Below are 17,929 nucleotides of genomic sequence, written 5' to 3'. Positions count from 1 at the left end.
CCTTACAGCCGATTGGCCCGGGACGCGGTGACGCCACCGGGGCCCCCAGAACCGCCCCCTCCCACCACCACCAGTGCTATCCAGGGCACCTCCCTGCCCAAGAAGGCCCAGGGCACGCGCAACAATCCACAGGACACCGCCAGTATCCTAGATTGGCCAGGATAGGCAGGTCATTGAGTGAAGGAACATTTGGGCTCCCATCTGGCACTGGCCAGGAAGAGAGGTGGACAGTGCCCCTGCCCTCCTGGGAAAAATGTCCAGTAGGGATGGTGGACAATGAGCCAATTAAACCAGTTGATGAAATAATTCTGGATAGAAACTGCCTGCTATGGAAACATACCATGGTGGGAAGTACCATGATGGTAGTGGCAAGACAGGATCCCTGGGGGGTGGGTGCCAGCCCACCAGGCCAGGGCAGTCCCACAGGTTCCCCTTCTCTCTTGGCTCACTGTTTGTTCCCTGGGGTTCCTGTTCTTGGCAGTGGACGGAGCTGTTCTATCACTGGAGGGCCCTCCCAATGCAGTGACCATGGTTTTTCATTTTCCATTTTGGCCTCTGTCATCTGGTCCCCAAAAGCCCTCAACCAGACTCTGCCAGAGCATTTCTGGTCTGCTGAACTTTCAGGTCCTTTACAAGTAGGGCCTGCTCCTGGGCACCAAAGAACCACCCTGAGCTGCTTCACCATCGCCCAGTCGATCCCCCTATGCCTGCAACACTTCATTTGGATCTCAAAGACCCACTTTCTCCAGTGTCGCCATCTCCTGTCCTGCTGCCTCTGGGGCCCAGGCTCTGGGGGCAAAGGCTGGTGATTTCCTTTGTGGCAGGTTGCTGTCCACAGCCCAGTGTGGTGAAGCCCAGACAAAGGGCTAGTGCCCCAGCTCCAGGGACTGCGTGGGCTTCAGGAGGCACTCAGCAAAGGTTCACGTGAAGAACACACTTGCGAGCAGGGGTTTTCAGATGTGCTGGAGTAATGCTTGCCTTGACTGGCCTTGTCTCTTCCTTTATACAGAAGGAATATTCATATTATGATTGAATGCACTTGGTAAATAAAAACAAAGAAAGAAACAAAATAAAAACAAAAAATCCCTACCGAGTCCCATCCTGGTATGATTTAAATACATATAATTTCTAAAGTAGTTTTAATGTCATACAAGTGACTCTTAGGTCTACAGCAAGAGAAAACAGAGGTAGCCAAGAAAAGTTCTGCACAGGCCTCTGGGCTCCTGGAGCCTCAGGAAGGCTGGAAGCTGAGCCCTGACCAGCAGGTGTGGTTGCCCTGAGAAGAGCTGCCAGCCCCTCTGGGCCCAGGACCCAGCACACTGGGGAATGTCCCCTCAATCCCCATTCACTTATCTCTGACCAGGGAGGAGGGGACTTGGGTACAGCCCTGGGAAGGGCTCAGTCTGCAGGGTCGTCTTGCAGGATCGTGAGGAAGCGCTCGCCTCCCTCGCAGAGCAGGCTGTGCACCGCACGGCACTGTGCCAGGCAGGGTGGCCCCTGCATGCTCACCAGCGGGAGGAGTTCAGCCATTAGGACCTGATGGGGCGGTGCAGGGCTGAAGTTTTAGGGGGGCCAGTGCTGGGTGGCTGGCCCAGGGATCCCACAGGTGGGCCAACCAGGACAGGCTTTGAGGCCCCCATGCTCCAGCCCTTCCCTCCTGAGGTCCAAGCACTGTGTCCAGCGTGAGCAATGCACTTGGCAGTCCCTTCGCAGCCCACACACAGACCCCAGGGTTCATATGTCCCCATCCTCCTGGTGGGTCCTGGGTGGGTGGAGCAAGTCATGCCCCAATCCTGGGCCCTTCCTTCTCGAGTCTCCAGACCTAGAGTCCTCCCCGTGGCCGACAGCTCCCCTGGGCACCCAGTTGCACACTCCCCAACTTCTACTCCAGAAGTACCTTTTGCAGGTGGATCTGCTGCTCCAGCATGGCCACCCGCAGCCTGAGGGCTGCCAAGGTCTGCAGCTCCTGGGTACTGGAGTAGATAAGTGGTTGGGGGCTCCAGGAAGGGTCCACTCTGCTTCCACAGGGCAGTGAGCCCCAGGGAGACCTTCCCATGGGAGAGGACACCAGCGGCTGTTCCACCATCACTGTGAGGACAAGAAGATGTGGCCTCACGGGGCGGTAGCCACATCCAAGGCCCAGCTGCTTTCATGAGCCAATGCCCGACTCTCCAGGCTCCTCCTTCCCACCCTTCAATTCACCTTGCTTTCAAGAGATACAAAGTTAGGCTTTCAGAACAGCCCACTGTGTGAGGGTGTCAGTGGGCCTTGGGTCAGTGTGGCAGGGAGAATCCTTTGTGGGGTGTGGAATCTCCCTTTGCCTCCTGTACTTCTTTACTGTGCTTATGCATGACTTTTTTGAGACTTTGTTTTTGACAACCGATATATCTTCACTCTTAAAATGTCAAGCAATTGAAAAAGACAAAGGGGAAAAAGAAGCTCTGTTGTCTATCAATAACCACCTCTGGCAATACCTCCCAGTATCTCTCCCTCACTCTCAGATGCTATTTTTTCAACAACTAGATAAATAAGGAAACTGCTCGAAGTGATGCAGTTCTGTTTGTTGGGAGAAGGTGTGGGGTGGGGGAGCTGTCCCAAGGAGGTGAGGAATGCTGGCTGGTCCTACAGGACAACTGGGGAACACAGCACACTTGGGTGGCACAGGAAAGGCCTGCCCACCTCTGGCCCCTGGGCTGCCTGCCTTCCTCAAGGCACCGGCAAGGCTGGCTAAAGTACCCCGAGCCTGGTCCAGACCTCAGCACAGGTGTCGGGGTTGAGGGCAGTGCCTCACCTGCACGCAGTTCCTGCAGCCTGTGGAGACACTGCCCGACCATGGCCTGCAGCCCCTCCAGGGTAAGCAGGCAGCGGTATTCCTGCATCCAGTCAGCAGGGGCTACGCAAGAGTCAGGGAGGTCAGGCTGGGTCACCAAACCCTCCCTGCACCTTGCTTTCCCTACTCCCTCCCGAGACCCATTGCGTGGCCCACTGACCTGCTGAGAGCTCCTCCCTCATGCGTAGTCTCAGCAGCGAGCAGGCATTCCGCAGGCGCCCTACCTCCACCTCCATAGCACTGAGCCCAGAGCTGGGCCAGCATGACTGGACATGGGTCAGGGAAACTCTCCTGTGGCCAGGCCCCTCCCTTCCCACCAAGGACAGTTTCTGGGGAGTGGCTCTGGCCATCCCATGCTGGCCTTTCCTGGGGCTGGCTCCTCAAACCTGCAACCTGCCAGGTTGAGAGCCAGAATGCCCTGCTGCCCCCAGCTTCCCATAAACTCAGTAAGGATACGGCTGTCTGCATTTTTTGGAGAAAGTGGGTTTTGGCGGTGGCAGCAGCAGCATCTGTGGACTCATTAGTGTGTGTAGAATTGAGCTGGGCCCACAAGCTGGGACACCCACGACCCAGAAACAAAAGAGGGACACGGTTATTCCAGCCAGCTGAGAGGTAGGCAAGAGCCAAGGTAGAGGCCACAGTTTGGGTGTGTGGCTCTGCTGAATGCCAGGAGGGGCCTCCAGAGGCCTTGGGAACTGAAGGGACACTGACCGGAAAAAGAGGACAGAACTATGCTGCTCTGGGAAGTGCTAAGAGAGAATTCAAAGAAGAAGGAGAGAGGAACCAGAAGTGTCTGGTAACTACAGCAACTGGTAAGAGATCCAGTGCTTCTTCTGTACTAGGCACAGCATGCACACTCCAAACATGCCATCACACATAACTCTTACACTGCTGTGAACTTTGTACTATTACTGTCATCTCCAGAGGGGAGGCAAACCAGAACTCAGAGACACCAAGTGTCTTGTCAAGTCTCGCAGCTTGTGAGTGGTTGAGCTGGGGGCCTCAAATCTCACTCAGTCTAAGGTGGTCCAAGCTGGGCAGACACTCTTAATGTCTACAGTGACTCCACCCAGCAAAGAAAGCAGAGGAACCTGCCTGAAAGTTCCACCTACACGACCCCAAGCTGGTGATGCTTCCCTGGTCTCCTCTCTGCCCTCACCCAGCCAAAAGACTCAGCCTCACCGGAAGTTCTGGGAAGCCACTTTCCTGAAGGCCACGGGCAGCTGCAGTAGCGTCCTGCCAGAGAAGCCAGTGTTCAGAGTAGCCTCACCCCACTCTGGGGGCTGCAAGTCCTGCTGCCTCCTCAGAGCCCACATGGGGATGAGGCCACTCACCCCCTCTCCCCCGCTGGCCCTATTCTCAGACAAGCTTCCCTGGATGGGGCTTCCAAGAGTGGCCATAGGAACTGGCTCAGCCCAGTACTGCCCTGGCAGAGAGAAGATGCTGTGAGCAGAGCCCAGGCCCTCCAGAGCCCATCTGGAGCCCCTGGCTGGGCATATGAGGGGATAGCCTGGGAGAAAAGGAGAGGACAGGCCCCACCACGTCAAAACTGGCACTATCACAGCCAGCTACTCCATTCTGCCAGCTTCAGGGCATGAGCCTTATGGGGTGGCACCCTAGGACTCCTGTGGCCTACATCCTGCCCTGTCCTCCCTGTCACCCCAAATCCCAGACTCCTGCTGCTGGCCAGGGTCTGAGCAGGTAGACAGTTCCTCCCATGAGGGTCTGGGAAACCTACCCCTTCTCCTTGAGTGTGAAGACTTCTGGGGCCTGAGGAACAGCCGATGGGGTTATTTGTTGGTCCCTGAGGCCAGGTCCAGGTCTGGTGGCTCGGGCTCCTATTCCCACATGGATCCTATCCCTTGGTGACAGAAACCTGTGTTCAGGGTAGCCTTTGACAGGCACTGTGTTCTGGTGGATACCTTTGGTGGGTCTTGTCCCTGATGCATGGCTGCCAGCCTGGCCCGGGGCTCGGGGTGCAGCAGAGGCTGTGGTGCCAGGAGAGGCAGCAATGGACACCGATTTCAGACTGGAGGCTTTGACTCTTTCTCCAGCTTTAGAGATGCTTTTTCGCACCCGTGCAGCCTTCTCCAGTGCCTGTGTCAGAAACTCCAGCTCCTTGAGGTCTTGGGGGCTAGATGGGCATGCTGTAAAAGCCAAGAATCATGCAGAGGAACCGCCCCACTGTCCCCCAAGAAAGGTACCTCACACTGCGTGTCAGAAGACAGTCCAGCGGCAGCACCTGGAGAAGGTGGGTGGCCAAGGTTTACCTGAGGACGGGTCCTCTTTATTAGTTTCTGGCCCGGGAGGTGGCTCTTGAGCAGGGGTCCTGGCTGGTTCCCTGCGAAGACACAGGCAGCCATGGCACGACCTGGAGGCATGGCCCAGGCCCAAACAGACCCCAAGAGGAGGCCTGGCCCCACAGCAGACCCCCAGCCTCAGAGCCCGCAGGGCACTGACAACCGGCAAACTCGGAAGGAGACGGCTGGGCCGGGCCTCCCGGCCCGGGGGGTTTGTGCAAGATTAGGAGGGTCCGAGGGAGGTCCCGGGATCCGCGTACCAGGCCCGCAGCAGCCGCCGAGAGACGCGCAGGCTCTTTTCCAGCTGCCGCTGTCGCTGTGCGCAGGCGTCCAGGGCGCCCTGCAGCTCGGCCACCAACCTGGGGGGAGCACCGGCGGCTCAGCACCTCGACCGCCCCTTCCCGCCCCCAACCACCCGCCACGCGGGCCTCACCGGAGCGAGCAGCCGGCCGGCAGCATGAAGGCCGCGGTGGTGGTGTCCGCAATTTGCCGCCGGCGGAAAGTCCCGCCGCTTCCGGGCTAGAAGACCGCCCCCTTCCGTCCGAGTTACCCAATCCTGGGCCCAGGCCCCACAGCCCCTCCCCTCCCACTGGGGCCCCGCCCCCACCCCACCCCCCAGAGCCGCGGCGGCAGAGGGGATCTCTTGTGATTTGAAGGTTTCAGGTTTGGATAATTGGGTGCATGGTGGCGCCATTCTCGTGCTCCTCCTGCAGGGCACCTGTGACCGCGTGATGGCTGGCTTCATGTCTCAATCTGTCCCAACTGATGGCGCTCTAAAGCAGGCAGCGTTGTCTTGCTGACCCCAAGGACACTAACATGCGGTCAGACACAGGGAAGAGGAAACAGTCTCTGGAGGTGGTGAGGATGACGCGGGAACAGGGACGAGGAAGTGCTCACTTTGGGACCTGCAGGCGAGGTGTTGACATCCGGGGAGGTGTCAGATAGGGACCTGGAGAGGGGGAGACCCTGACCTGTGGAACTTGGAGCAGCAGGCCCGGGTGTGCATGGATAGGGACAGGTGAGCCACGAACAATGAGGGGAGGATGGAGCCAGAGACTAGCCAGAATGGTGGACGAACAGCACAGCAGTGTCACAGAAGCTGCGGGAGGCTGTTCCAGGAGGGAGTGGACCACAGGCCTGGATGGTGTCCTCAGAATCAGGGTACGAGGCCTTCAGTGACATGGGACACCTGGGGGAGGACTGTGGAGACAGACGTTGGCCAGGAGGAAGTGAAGGGGGCAGCAGGGCCCAGTGTAATGACAGATAACAGGAATAAATGATGAATTCAAACCCTGACGGGGCCAAGTCTCAGGTTGTAGCTGGAAGGACAAACCTGAGGGAGATTTGTTTAAAAATGGGATAGGCAGGGCTGACCCCGTGGGGCACTCGGGAGAGTGCTGCACTGGGAGCGCAGCGACACTCCCGCCGTGGGTTCGGATCCTATATAGGAATGGCCGGTGCGCTCACTGGCTGAGCGCGGTGCGAACGACACCACACCAAGGGTTGCGATCCCCTTACCGGTCACGGAAAAGACAAAAACAAAAGGGGGATAGGCAAGTCCATTTGATAGTCATTAGTAGGAAAGTGCCACAGCAGAGGGGATGGAGAACAGAAAGGAGTCAAGGGTGACAGGCAGAGAAGGGAAGGGGGGCTGGGACCCAGGTTGTCCTGGGACTGCGTTTAGGATGGGGCCCCTCCTCTGTCAGCAGCGGGGGAGGCTAATGCATTCCTGGTTCCTGAGATTCTCTGTGAGGTAGGAGGGGAAGGGAAGAGGCTTCAATTGGCACTTAGATGTAGGGAGACCCCACGCCTCAGTCAAGAGGCACTGCAGTGACCTATAAGATTTGGAGAGACTCAGGGAAACCTCACACCACAGTCAGGTGGTACCCCCCCCAAATGATTTCCTCTGGATGCAGCTGGGAGAAGGCAGAGAACTGCATCCATCAGAGTCGGGATGTTGATCAAGAAGACCACGGACAAGGGCCGAGGCAGTTAAGGGAGGCATATCATTCATCTGCACTGTCCTCGTCACATTTAATCCTCACAACACCCCTGTGAGGTAGGTATTATTGCCCCATCTTACAGATGAGGAAACTGAGGCTCACACATGCCCAGGGGCAGAGTCAACAGGACAGATCTACAGTTTCAACGCCTGGGCTCTCCTCATCCCAACCATACCCCAACCAGGGTAGTCCGAATTCTCTCACAGTAGCGAAAAGACAGCTGCCACGGGGACATCCACAAGCATGCAACAAGCACACAGAAAAGCAGCCACTGAGTTAACATCTCCATATCCCTGCAATTCTGGTTCAAGAGCACTTGGGAGACACTTCTGGCCAAGTGGTTCTTTCTTACATTTCGAGAGGAAACAAAAGCATCACAAAAGGGCAAGTGGGTGTTTTGACTGCTGTCTCTGAGGATCTATTCCCACAGGAATCCTGGGGGATCCAGTGATCTATGAAGGGCAAGTCCTACTGATTACTCTGTTCATCTCGGATGTTACAATTGACTTAGAAAATTTTTTTTGACTAACCTCTGAGAAAATTCTTTTTGCATGAAGTGTCAGGATAGCATTGAGGGCTTGGAGTCAGATTTTTTCAGGTGATCCCAAATAGTGTTGGTAATCTCTTGTTTTTTCCTTTTAGATTTAATGCCCTGTATTTTTAATTTTTCTTTTTATCTTAGGAGAGAAAATCTACAAGTATAGACAAGAATGGCCCAGAAATTCAGTGCAAAAAGAGATGTTCACATGGACACCATCTAAAGGGACACAAACCATTCCAGGAGGGACAGATTTATAAAATGAGCTGAGAGTGCCAGAGAAAGGAAGGCTGTGGCCAAGGCATCAGGGCCCCCATGCCTGGCAGTCACACCACAGTTCACGTTGATATGCAAGGACACAGGCTCTCTCACCATGGGACCCACCTCCCAGAAGGGAGTGGATGCCCCACACAGAGGTGGGTGAGGGGATGGGGGTGTGCTCAGAGCTGTCAGCTCCCAGCTGGAGCCCAAACCCAGACAGATGAGGCTCCCCACATCACACATTTTCTAGGCATGAAAGCTGTGGGCTCCTGGCATGAAGCTTAGTGGGGGTTGGGAAGACGAGGACACACATGGGATTAAGCTTCCAGAGACAGCGGGACATGGGAGGTGACAGAGTGGATAGGCTTCCCACAGTGTGGCATGATTGTTTTGAGTCTCAAGTTTCCAAAGAGAAGGATCTCAGCTTTTCATTCTGAAGGCGCACGTGGGATTCCCAGGGAGAGAGAAACTTGGTGCCCTTGAGTAACCCCCTCTACTCTGTGTGACAGCCACCAGGGTCTACACAGCATCCGTGTGCAGTGCCCCCACCCGGGCTAGCGCAACAGCAGTCCTCTCCCAGTAAACATTCACTGCAGCAGACATGCCCACATACACTCACAGCTAAAGGAAGCCCAAGTTCACGTCCTCCTCCCCACTGTGCACAGACAGGGTTTTCGCTTCACCTGAGGCCAGGGAACACTGCTCTCTGGGGGGCTCAGAGACTTCCTGGCCCGATGGTGGCAAGGCTGTGTGTCTGAGTCACTGCCCAGGGACAGCACTGAGGTAGATCGGGGAGGGCCCCCTGAGCCACTGTCAACGGAGCTTACAGGACTAACGCTGCTGACAGACGAGTACCCTGAGGTTGTGATGTCCTTGCCTGGCTCCCTCTTGTCACAGAGAGGGGGCTCAGGGACTGGGATTCGAGATGTTTGGGTGCTTGATGCTGGGGTATGTGGGTCTTGGCATCCCCCGTCCTCCAGGCAGGCCTCCTCGTCACTCGATTCTTGGCAGCAGTGCTGTTCTGGGTTCAGGTAGACCATGGTGACATCAAGGACACCACTGGGAGCCGTCACTGCAGGAAATGTCCAAGGAGAGGTCATACAACAGCCTCAGCATCAGGGCTATCCCCTGCCTGGCCAGGACCCCAGACGGAAAAGGCTCTGGTACTTGGCCAGGACAATTTAAAACATGCTGGGCTGGGCTGAGCATCCCCAATCTTGCTGTAGTCCCCAGTCACTTCTTGTGTGTAAGAAGCTGGGGAGGATGTGCCTTTGTCAAGTGTGGAGGGCTGCCCACCATGACTCAGAGGACATGAGAAGGTGACAACAAACTGGCCATACAACTCTCTTAATCCTGAGTGGACATGAGAACAAGTAATTGGAAATTCAACAGGAACTCGCCTAAACTCAGCGATGGCATGGGGACCGGGACCCCCTGCAGCCTGCCTGGGGGAATCATGTATACCATGTGGGCACATCTCAATCACTGTTCTAGGAAGATCTCATCATGAACTCCAGACAGGGTCTCTCTCCCCTGCCCTCCCTAGTGAGGTCCTTGTACCAACACAGACGTGTGGCTGGAGCCGGACACAGGTTTGGCCTAAATCCTCTCCTCCCTGTGGAAGGGAAACTGCACCCCCCCCCAAGCTGTGATGTTTTAGGGGCTCTATTCTCGTGCCTCCCGTGTCTGGACACACTCTCCTGCAGGTGAGGATCTGGCACCAGCCATTCCAGGCCCTCTGTTCACACCCTCCTCCCTGCTGGTCACAGCGTTGGGTGCCAGGAGGCGCTGGGGCAAGCCGCCTTCTGCACAATGTCCCTCTAGTGCCCCCCAGCCACACACTCACCATCACCCTCCCTCTCGCCCTCACTCTCCTGGTCACCCTCATAGCCGGAGCAGCAGTCCAGGCTCCAGTCCAGGAAGCTGCCCAGTAGCGTCTCCTCCTGGCTGGACAGCTCCGCGGTGGGGGTGGTGACGAAGCTGCCCCTATCCTCCTGGAGGCTGTTCTCTCGCTTCCTGTGAGGTGGGGAGAGCCGAGGAAACCCGGTCACAGAAGGCAGTGCTGGGAGGCGCAGCCTGGTCTCATGCACCTGCCTCTAACACCTGCATGCCCCTGGGCCCATCACTATGGGTCCCTGAAAGATTTGTTAGGTAGGAAATGCCAACGAAGCCAGAACAGGTGTTAAGCCCTAGAGAGCAGGGGCCTAGCCAGAGGAAGGACGATTCAGACAAAATCATGAGCCCTGGCTCACCCCGGTCAGCTGTGGGACCCTGGACCAACCACTTGGCCCCTTTGGAAACTGGTGGGAGGACGATGCCACCCTCCAGGTGTTGATTATATAAGATGCAGGCAGTGCCAGCACAACTGTCCACCTGGGGTCAGGTCTCGCCAAAAATGTGCAGGAGGCCGGAGCATGGGCCTGTGCCTGAGAGAAGCCGCCACACCTACTGAGCCTTTCTGCTTCCTAACTCCAGGGACCTGGGGCTGAGGAGAGCTACCCTACTGTCATCCATGGGGTCTTTCTCCCAGAAGACTGATGGGGCTTTAGGGATCTCTGGGAAGCAAGTTTAACACAGTGAGGGTGGGCATGTGGGAGGTCAAAGGACCCTACCTCCTGGGTCTTCCTTGTAGATGACCCTGTCCCCAGAAAGTCAGGGGGTTGTTTGCAGCCCTACCAGGAGATGCCCAGGTCAGGTCTCCCACATTCAGCACTCCCTAAGAGTTTAGGAGTCTGCTTCCAGGGGCCCAGTTCTCACAGAACACTCATGGTGGTAGCCCTGCCTGGCTCTGTGTAGTGACAGAGACCACCCGATGTCAGCCTTCAGGAAGCTCACGGGGCACTGAGGAATCAAGAGACAGGGCTGGCAGCATAGAAAAGGCCCTGCTCATCTGGGCTTTGCAAGGTCAATAGGAGTTCTTCAGGTGGGTAAGGTTGAGAGGAAGTTATTCCAGGAGGTATAGCCAGGGCATCGAGACAGGAGAGACAGGGGGTACATGAGAACACACAAGGGAAATGGGGAAAGCCCTGGGGACATTAATCTGGCTGGGAGTGACAGCAACATCATGTAGCACAGTGGCCCGGAGGGCACATGGTGTGCGCAGGCAGGGCCACAGCCTGAGCTGGGCTTGGCCATGCTCTAGACCCCCTTTCCTCACGGGGCTCCAGGTTAAAGCAAGGGAGGCCGCGGCCTCTGAGAAGGAGAACCAGGCTGGAAGCAGCGGAGAGGAGGAACAGGGCCCGAGACCAGACTGCCCGGGTTTAACCTCAGCTTCGTTTTACATGGGATCTGCTGTTGCTCCCCGATAAGCCTCAGGAGACTTTCTGTAAGAGGGGGCAGTGGAGCCCCTCAGAGTGCGGCCGTGTGACAAGGGAGCACGGGCCCGGTGCAGGAGCCAGCGTGCCAGCACAGCCATGAGCCCGGGCTGACTAACCGTTTGCTCCTCCTCCCAGAGGGAGAACTGAGGAAGGCCTGAAGTTTCCCCACGCTCGGGAAAGACAGGGGTTCTGGACTCTCTTGTTTCACTCCTAATGCTGCACACAGCTGGCTGTAGCTCAGCACCTGAGGGAAGCCAGAGTTGGTGAGGGCGAAGAGGCTGAGGGCCCGAGGGCAGACAAGGCCTGTCCCCACCCCAGCACCCTCATCAGACACCTTGGTGGCAGGGGGGAGGGAGGTACCTCTTCCTGGCTGATTTGCTCATAGCGCTTGTCCTCAAATCGCTGCTTCACGGCCGTCAGGGAGACTTGCCTGTAGTCCTTGGGGGTGTCATCATGGAAGCTGGAAATGGACACAGGAGGCAGACACATGAAGGACCCCCACCTCATTTTATTCTCGACTCACTAAAGTGAGAGGAGAAAACACACTTTCAAAACAGGCTGGTGAGAATGCAGAATGGTGCAGTCACTTTGAAACAATCTGGAAGCTCCTCAGTTCACAGTTCCCATACAGCCTAGCAATTCAACTCCCAAGTATATACCCAAGAGAAAGGAAGACACACGGCCACATGTAAACTTGCACAGGAATGCTCGCGGCAGCATTGTCCACAGCAGCCATAAGGTGGAGACAACCCACGTGTCCATCAACAGATGGAGGAATAAGCAAACGGTGCTTCATCCGTGCGGTGGAATATTATTTACCAATAAAGAGGAATGAAGCCCTGACCCACACTATGACATGGAGGAACCCAAAAAACATGCTTAATAAAACAATCCAGACACAAAAGTCCCCATACTGTCCCCATACTGATTCCACTTATGCAAAATGTCCAGAATAGGCAAATCCATAGAGACAGAAAGTAGATCAGCGGTTGACCTGGGCTGGGGGAGTTGGGGAGAGAATTGGAGGGTGGTAGCTAAAGGGTATAGGGTTTCTTTTGGGGGTGATGAAAATGCTCTAAAACAGGTGATGACTGCACAACTCTGAATATACTAAAAGCCCGTTAAGTTGGACAATTAAAAGTAATTTAGTTTGTGAGTAAATGTTTCCAATTTATTTGGTTTGGGAAAAAACAAAAATAACCCTCCTTTTGGGGGAAAAGAACACACACGGCACAGCAACAACTTTTGGTGGCATCAGGTGACAATTTGTGCTCCTAGTATGAGCAAAGGTGGGGTCAGACACATATTGACCCTTTGACTGTCACCCTGTTCCCATCAGGTACAGGGTGGGCACTGCAGGAGAAAACAGGGTGGGCAAAAGCGCATGACCAACCCTGGGAAAGGCCAACAGGTCCCCCTGGCTGCGGCACAGCAGGGAGAGGGAAGAAACTGCAGGTGGGACACAGAAAGGCCTGGTCAGAGGGATTGCAGCCACTCTAGAGAGCTCTGATTTTATCCTGGAAGGTGGTAAGCAGGGCTTGGGGTCGCATAAGTGGGAGGAACATGCTGGCAAAGTGGCCAAGGGAATGACAGAGATCAGGCAGCCATGCTTGAGAGGACCAGATCCCAAGCTGTGCATGTCAGGAAAGTGCAGGGATGAAAGACAAGCAGAAACAGGCTGGCCTAGGTCTGTGCTAGGATGACTGGCCTCACCCACCAAGCACCAATCTATGGGAGGAATGACCAACTGGAGAAGAGAGGGTGTCCAGCTTAGACGCACTGGCAGGGCGCTGTGGGCTGGGGTTGGAGGTTGAGATTTTTGGTTTTTTCTGTGGTTGGCCGGTACATGGTTCAAAGCTTTGACAGTGTTATCAGTACCATGGTCTAACCAACTGAACTAACCAGCCAGCTGGTAGGGGTTGAGGTTTAATTGTGGTCTGAATCCTGGAAGTGGCTTCTCAGGGAAAGAGTCTGAGGAGTGGCAGGAAGCCAAATTACCTTGCCCCTTGGGGTGGGGGGATGCTGACTGTCACTGAGGCAGCTTGGCCTGGAGGAGAAAGGTGAGGTGCCTGAAGGAGGGAGGGGTTGGCGCACTGAAGGCGCAAGAGAAGCCCACTGGATCAGCTGCTCGATTTGGCTAAGGGAGGTCACAGCAGGGATGGGGAGTGGTGGGAGAACTGGGAGCGAGGGGAGCCCAGAGGTGGGAGGAGCAAGTCTCCGGGGAGGCTAAGGGAAGAGGGAGGGAGATGGGGCCACTGGGTGCCAGCTCAGCCCCTGCGTGTTCCCCAGCCCTGCCTCACTGCCCATGACTCTCCACTCACAGCCACAGCCCTGTCTGTCCACACACAGGCCCTGGCAGGGCTGTCCCCTTTGCCTGGACATGGATGCCCATGTGTCCGCAGCTGCCCTTCCTTCAGGGAACCCAGCCTGCCCCCTTTGCCTGCTTCCTTTTTCTCCCGACTCTATCACCACCTGACCTCCTGGTCACATCTTTGTCCGAGCTGAGACGGGGAGGGTGCAACAGACAGGCACAGGTGGGACTGGGTGGTGATGGACCCCAGTCAATGGGCTTCCTTTTTCTCAGTGAGACAGAGGTTCTATCTATCCCAATGAGCTAGATCAGGGGTTAGCCAACTTTCCGTAAAGGGAAAGGCAGTGTAAGTATTTTCAGCTTTGTGGGCCACGTGGTCTCGGTTCCCACTACAAAACTCAGCTGTTGTAGAGCAAAAGCAGCCACAGACAATATGGAAGCCAATGAGTGCGGCTGAGCACCAACAGAACCTTATTCACAAAAACAGGCGGTGGGCTAGATTTGGCCTGGGGCCGTAATTTGCAACTCTTGAGCTAGATGACAATTTGTCATACATGGCAATTACCACTAGTCAGGGAGATAGTCTCATTTTTTCCAGCATGTTCTGCAGCTTAAGGAATTCGTTTTGGATTGGGAAGAATTGCTGCACACATGTTGAATATGAAAAATGTGTAAAATAAGAAACATAGCCCTGCAATTTTAAAATGTCAACCCTGAGAAAGACTTTCTTGCAGAAAACTCACTGTGGGAAGACCTGTGCGTGCTGACTCACAGCCACCGCTGGGGCGGCAAATGCCCGAGGCCCTACCCGCCCTGGCAGTCTGGATGGAGGACTTGTTTTCTGCACGGACTCACCACTTCTTATGTAGGCTCAAGACACAAGGCACGAGGTCGTCATAGGAGAACCCGGTGAGGTCCCACAGCCGAGCGGTCCAGGGCTGTGCTGGGAGGAGAGCAGCAGGGAGGGAGGCCTGTTGTGACCCCCAACCACTCCCACCCCGTGACTGTAACGGCTCTTTTGTGGACCTTTCTGGAGCTCAGGGTTGTAGTCCCTTAAAAATGGCTTTGAAAAGACCCCATGCGTAGAGCTTGCATGCTCACTGTCAAAAATTGGGGAAATGCATAAGCTAGGGTCACCTCTCACCTCATCCCCCAGAGAGAACTGACATTGGTCCATCCCGGTGCATCTCCTTCTCCAAGATGGATGGACAGTGGTTTCTTTTTGTCCCTCCATCCCTCTCCTATTTGAGCATTTCTCTGACCCCAGGAATCCCCCAGGACTCTTACTCTGCCCATGTGTCAGTCTGGCCAGGAGCAGGGCCGCGGCAGCCAGGCGGGCTGGGGCGTAAGTGGACAGGCTGGTGTGCAGCAGGGAGAGCTCACAGAGGAAGCTGCATAGGTGCTGGGTTCTTGGTGCCACAGGGACCAGCGTTAGCAGAACCTCTTTGTAATCAACCACGGTGGGGATCTAGACAGAACGGGGAGGTGGGCATGGGTGCTCAGCCCTCAGAAGGCTCCTCCGTGCGATATCACAACGTGGCACAGGCCTGGCACAGGGTCTGCCCTAAGCTCAGAGCACCAAAGCAGGTGACGATAAGACACAGCCACAATCTCTTGCTCCGTGGCTTTGGGCACGATGGAGATAGCTGCCCCTGGGGTCTACGAGAACATCCCAGAGCAGGAAAGCTGAATGCCCCCTACTCCCCTCTCCTCCCTGTGTCCTCAAACATGGCGACAACTTTGACTTAAAAGGAGAGTGAAAACCACCACTTACGCGAATTTTCCCTTCCAGGGCAGAGACGATCTCACCCATCATCCTCACCAGGTCCTCATACTTGTATGTGTTGTCAGTGAGCCACACGGCCTCGCGGATCGTCAGGATCTCTTTACTGATGAACCTAAAATGTCAAGAAGGATTCTCAGCACTGAGCCCACTTCCTGAGGCAGGTGTGGGACTCGGGGGCCCAGGGCTCTGGGAGGCTTCAAGGTAAAGAGGGGACAATGGCTTTAGTCTTCAGTGACAAAAGGTTACACGATGGACCTGGCTGCCTGTGGTGGATTGGGGGAATTAAAGAGCAGGAAAATCAGAAGGTGCTGGAAAGAGGGATTAGAACCACAAAGAGGCAGAAGAGAGCGCCATTGAGCAGACCCATGAAGGTCTCTGCAAAAGGCCCCCAAGAGTGAGACAAGTCACCCAATAACCTTAAGGATGAGGATCTGTCCTGTCTTAGGACAGCATCTTTAGATCAAATACAAACGTTTTAAATCCTGAAGACGGGTGACCACAGAGGCAAAGAACACAAAGTTGTTTGAAGGTCTCTGCAAAGCATGGCATCTGGCCACAGGAATCTTGACTGTCCCCAAGGCAGGTGGTCACCCTGTTCTCTACTGTCCACCGGCATCAACTATCAGGAAACCCACTGCTCCAGCAGCCCCCAAAGGCACCTTCCACAGTAAGGGTGGACAGGGGCCAAGTTTGTTCGCTCCTCTGTCCTGGGGACTCTCTAGTTTGCACATTTGTCATCACCTTGACAGAAAAGATGGGAGGCACAGGGATCATGCCTGCTGGTGCAAAGGCTGCAGACACCAAAAATATGAGATGCCAGTGGGTGGATGAGAGCCCTGTGGGGGGTATGAGGTGGCTGGTGGGTAGCAGGGGCTGGCACTGCTCTGAGAGTGGAGTAGGGGCACCTCAGCCTTTAAAACCACTTTACAGTTATCATGGGGCTGCTAACAGCACGTGGCCCAAGAATTTGGTCTTTGGTTGTGATGATGTAACTCTGCTGTTAGATCTGTGGAGGCAGAAGACCTGGGACTCTGGATTCAGATCCAAGAGCACATTTGAAGAGGGCTCTGGATGGTGTGTGGCAGGGTCTGCTCGCTGACCCAGAAGCCAATGCTCCCTGTCTCTGGGTAACGGGACAGTGTTTTAAGCTGACAAACGCCTGCCCAGAGACTACACTTCCCAGTTCTCATCACAACTAGATATGGCCTAGACTAAGCTCAGTGGGAAGGTGGACGTGGTAGCTACAGAGGTGATAAGGACAAGGGCAACACCCCAGGGGTGGCAGAGTGAGACAGGGCTCCTCTATGACCTCATGAAACCGAAAAACCATCCCAGCGACTGAGCCTGGGCCCTGTGTCTCTGGTACTGTGCAAGAGAAGGAAATCTCCACTGCTCGTGCCATCACTACATGCAGCCAGACCCATTCCTTACAGATGGGACAGTTGGTCTGGAAAGCACTCCTGAGAGGGGAATGGTGGGCCACACTGGGGACAACTGATTTAGGAAAATAATAAGAAAATACAGCACATATATGGGTCTCGTCTTCTGCATGGCCTCCAAAGGAAAAGCTAGGATGTTCCGGTGTTGGTTAAAGAAAGGCAGGTTGTGGTTAAACGTAAGGTGGTCTGATTTGAAAGTCAGAATTGCCAGGGCGCATGCTGCCATGCCAGGACACACCCCGCCACTGAGTGACATTCACGTGGTTCAACTGGGCTCTGCAAGGGTGTGGGTGGAGGGGGTGTGAGACCCTCCAACTCCAGGCTGATAGGAAACTCTGGCAATACAGACTTGAACTTGGCCTCAAAGAAGCAGCTCTTTCTGTGAGCTCTGAAATCCGCGGATGGACATGTCACCTTTGTGAGCTGAGGGACAAGTGGTCTAGCCTATGCCTGCCTGAGCAAGGCCACACCCTGGGTCCTGAGACTGCATGCCAGGACGAGCAGCCTGGAAACAAGAGCTCAGCAGAGCTGCCGCCCACACGCTGAGAGGTCCATTCTATCATCCTGCGGGACCACTCAGCATGGGCACTCCACTACCTCACTAGGTGGGACCCTAGAGAGTCAGCTATTAGCACATGAAATGTGGGTGCTCCTTGAGTCCAGGAAAGGCCAGCACATCCCTGCCAGACAGGCCACAGGGGGCTTCGCACCGGGTGCAGATGACCATGCAGGCAATGCCCAGCAGCTGGAGTCTGTACCGGGGCACCAGCCTCCTCCGCAGGTAGCGGTCCACACACTCCACAGTCAGGTGAAGGCACAGGCTCGTGAAGTCCTTCATGGTGGCGACTTCTACCAGCCAGTCGATCAGAATGTACCTGCCGAGAGAATGCCACGCATGACCATGAAGGCAAGTGATCTCCAAATTTCCCTGTGTCCAATTTTCACCTGGGTCTGTCTGGCCTGAGCAATGTGCTAGTCATTTGCAGAATCACTGGTTTACTCAGGAATCCAGGCTGGAGACACCGTGTCCCAGAGAGCTGGGGAGGCCCTGTGGGTCCTAGTCCGTGCAGCATGCGATGTCTCCTGACTTTGTTGCTGGGGGAAGGGGGGCAGAGGTGGGGAAGGGGGAGTAGGGAAGGGGGAG

At 55.5% G+C, this 17,929-nt stretch overlaps 2 protein-coding genes across 2 annotated transcripts in view; both read right to left on the bottom strand.

The window, feature by feature from the left end:
* Positions 1 to 1,105: 1,105 nt before the first annotated feature.
* LOC103585372 (chromosome unknown open reading frame, human C16orf59) lies at positions 1,106 to 6,312 on the bottom strand. The gene is made up of 10 exons (XM_008566301.1): positions 6,192 to 6,312; positions 5,391 to 5,508; positions 5,101 to 5,171; positions 4,569 to 4,977; positions 4,013 to 4,066; positions 3,287 to 3,383; positions 2,991 to 3,096; positions 2,792 to 2,893; positions 1,898 to 2,088; positions 1,106 to 1,536 (listed from the first exon to the last, which is right to left on the bottom strand). The coding sequence occupies exons 1-10, from the start codon at positions 6,310 to 6,312 to the stop codon at positions 1,399 to 1,401; spliced, it is 1,407 nt and encodes a 468-aa protein (XP_008564523.1). The 3' UTR covers positions 1,106 to 1,398.
* An 827-nt stretch (positions 6,313 to 7,139) lies between these two features.
* Positions 7,140 to 17,929, bottom strand: part of CCNF (cyclin F) — a 21,903-nt gene continuing 11,113 nt past the window's right edge. The window contains exons 10-17 of the mRNA XM_008566300.1: positions 17,496 to 17,660; positions 15,335 to 15,458; positions 14,848 to 15,028; positions 14,416 to 14,503; positions 11,610 to 11,709; positions 11,366 to 11,493; positions 9,779 to 9,948; positions 7,140 to 9,004 (exon numbers count right to left, since the gene is read on the bottom strand). Of these exons, the coding sequence (XP_008564522.1) occupies positions 8,571 to 9,004; positions 9,779 to 9,948; positions 11,366 to 11,493; positions 11,610 to 11,709; positions 14,416 to 14,503; positions 14,848 to 15,028; positions 15,335 to 15,458; positions 17,496 to 17,660 (1,390 nt within the window). The 3' untranslated portion in view covers positions 7,140 to 8,570. The remainder of the gene's footprint in view (positions 9,005 to 9,778; positions 9,949 to 11,365; positions 11,494 to 11,609; positions 11,710 to 14,415; positions 14,504 to 14,847; positions 15,029 to 15,334; positions 15,459 to 17,495; positions 17,661 to 17,929) is intronic.

This window comes from Galeopterus variegatus, unplaced genomic scaffold, assembly GCF_000696425.1.
Source record: "Galeopterus variegatus unplaced genomic scaffold, G_variegatus-3.0.2 Scaffold233, whole genome shotgun sequence".
NCBI lineage: Eukaryota > Metazoa > Chordata > Mammalia > Dermoptera > Cynocephalidae > Galeopterus > Galeopterus variegatus.
This window is presented reverse-complemented; position numbering and strand designations above follow the sequence as displayed.

Excerpts from the sequence above, each read along its gene's own strand:
- LOC103585372 (XM_008566301.1), bottom strand. The coding sequence starts at position 6,312 with ATGTCACTGAAGGCCTCGTACCCTGATTCTGAGGACACCATCCAGGCC. Across the intron at positions 4,067-4,568 it reads TTCACACTCAAGGAGAAGGG|GACGCTACTGCAGCTGCCCG; the intron begins GTAGGTTTCCCA and ends CTTCTCTGGCAG. Across the intron at positions 2,089-2,791 it reads GCTGCAGGAACTGCGTGCAG|TGATGGTGGAACAGCCGCTG; the intron begins GTGAGGCACTGC and ends TTGTCCTCACAG.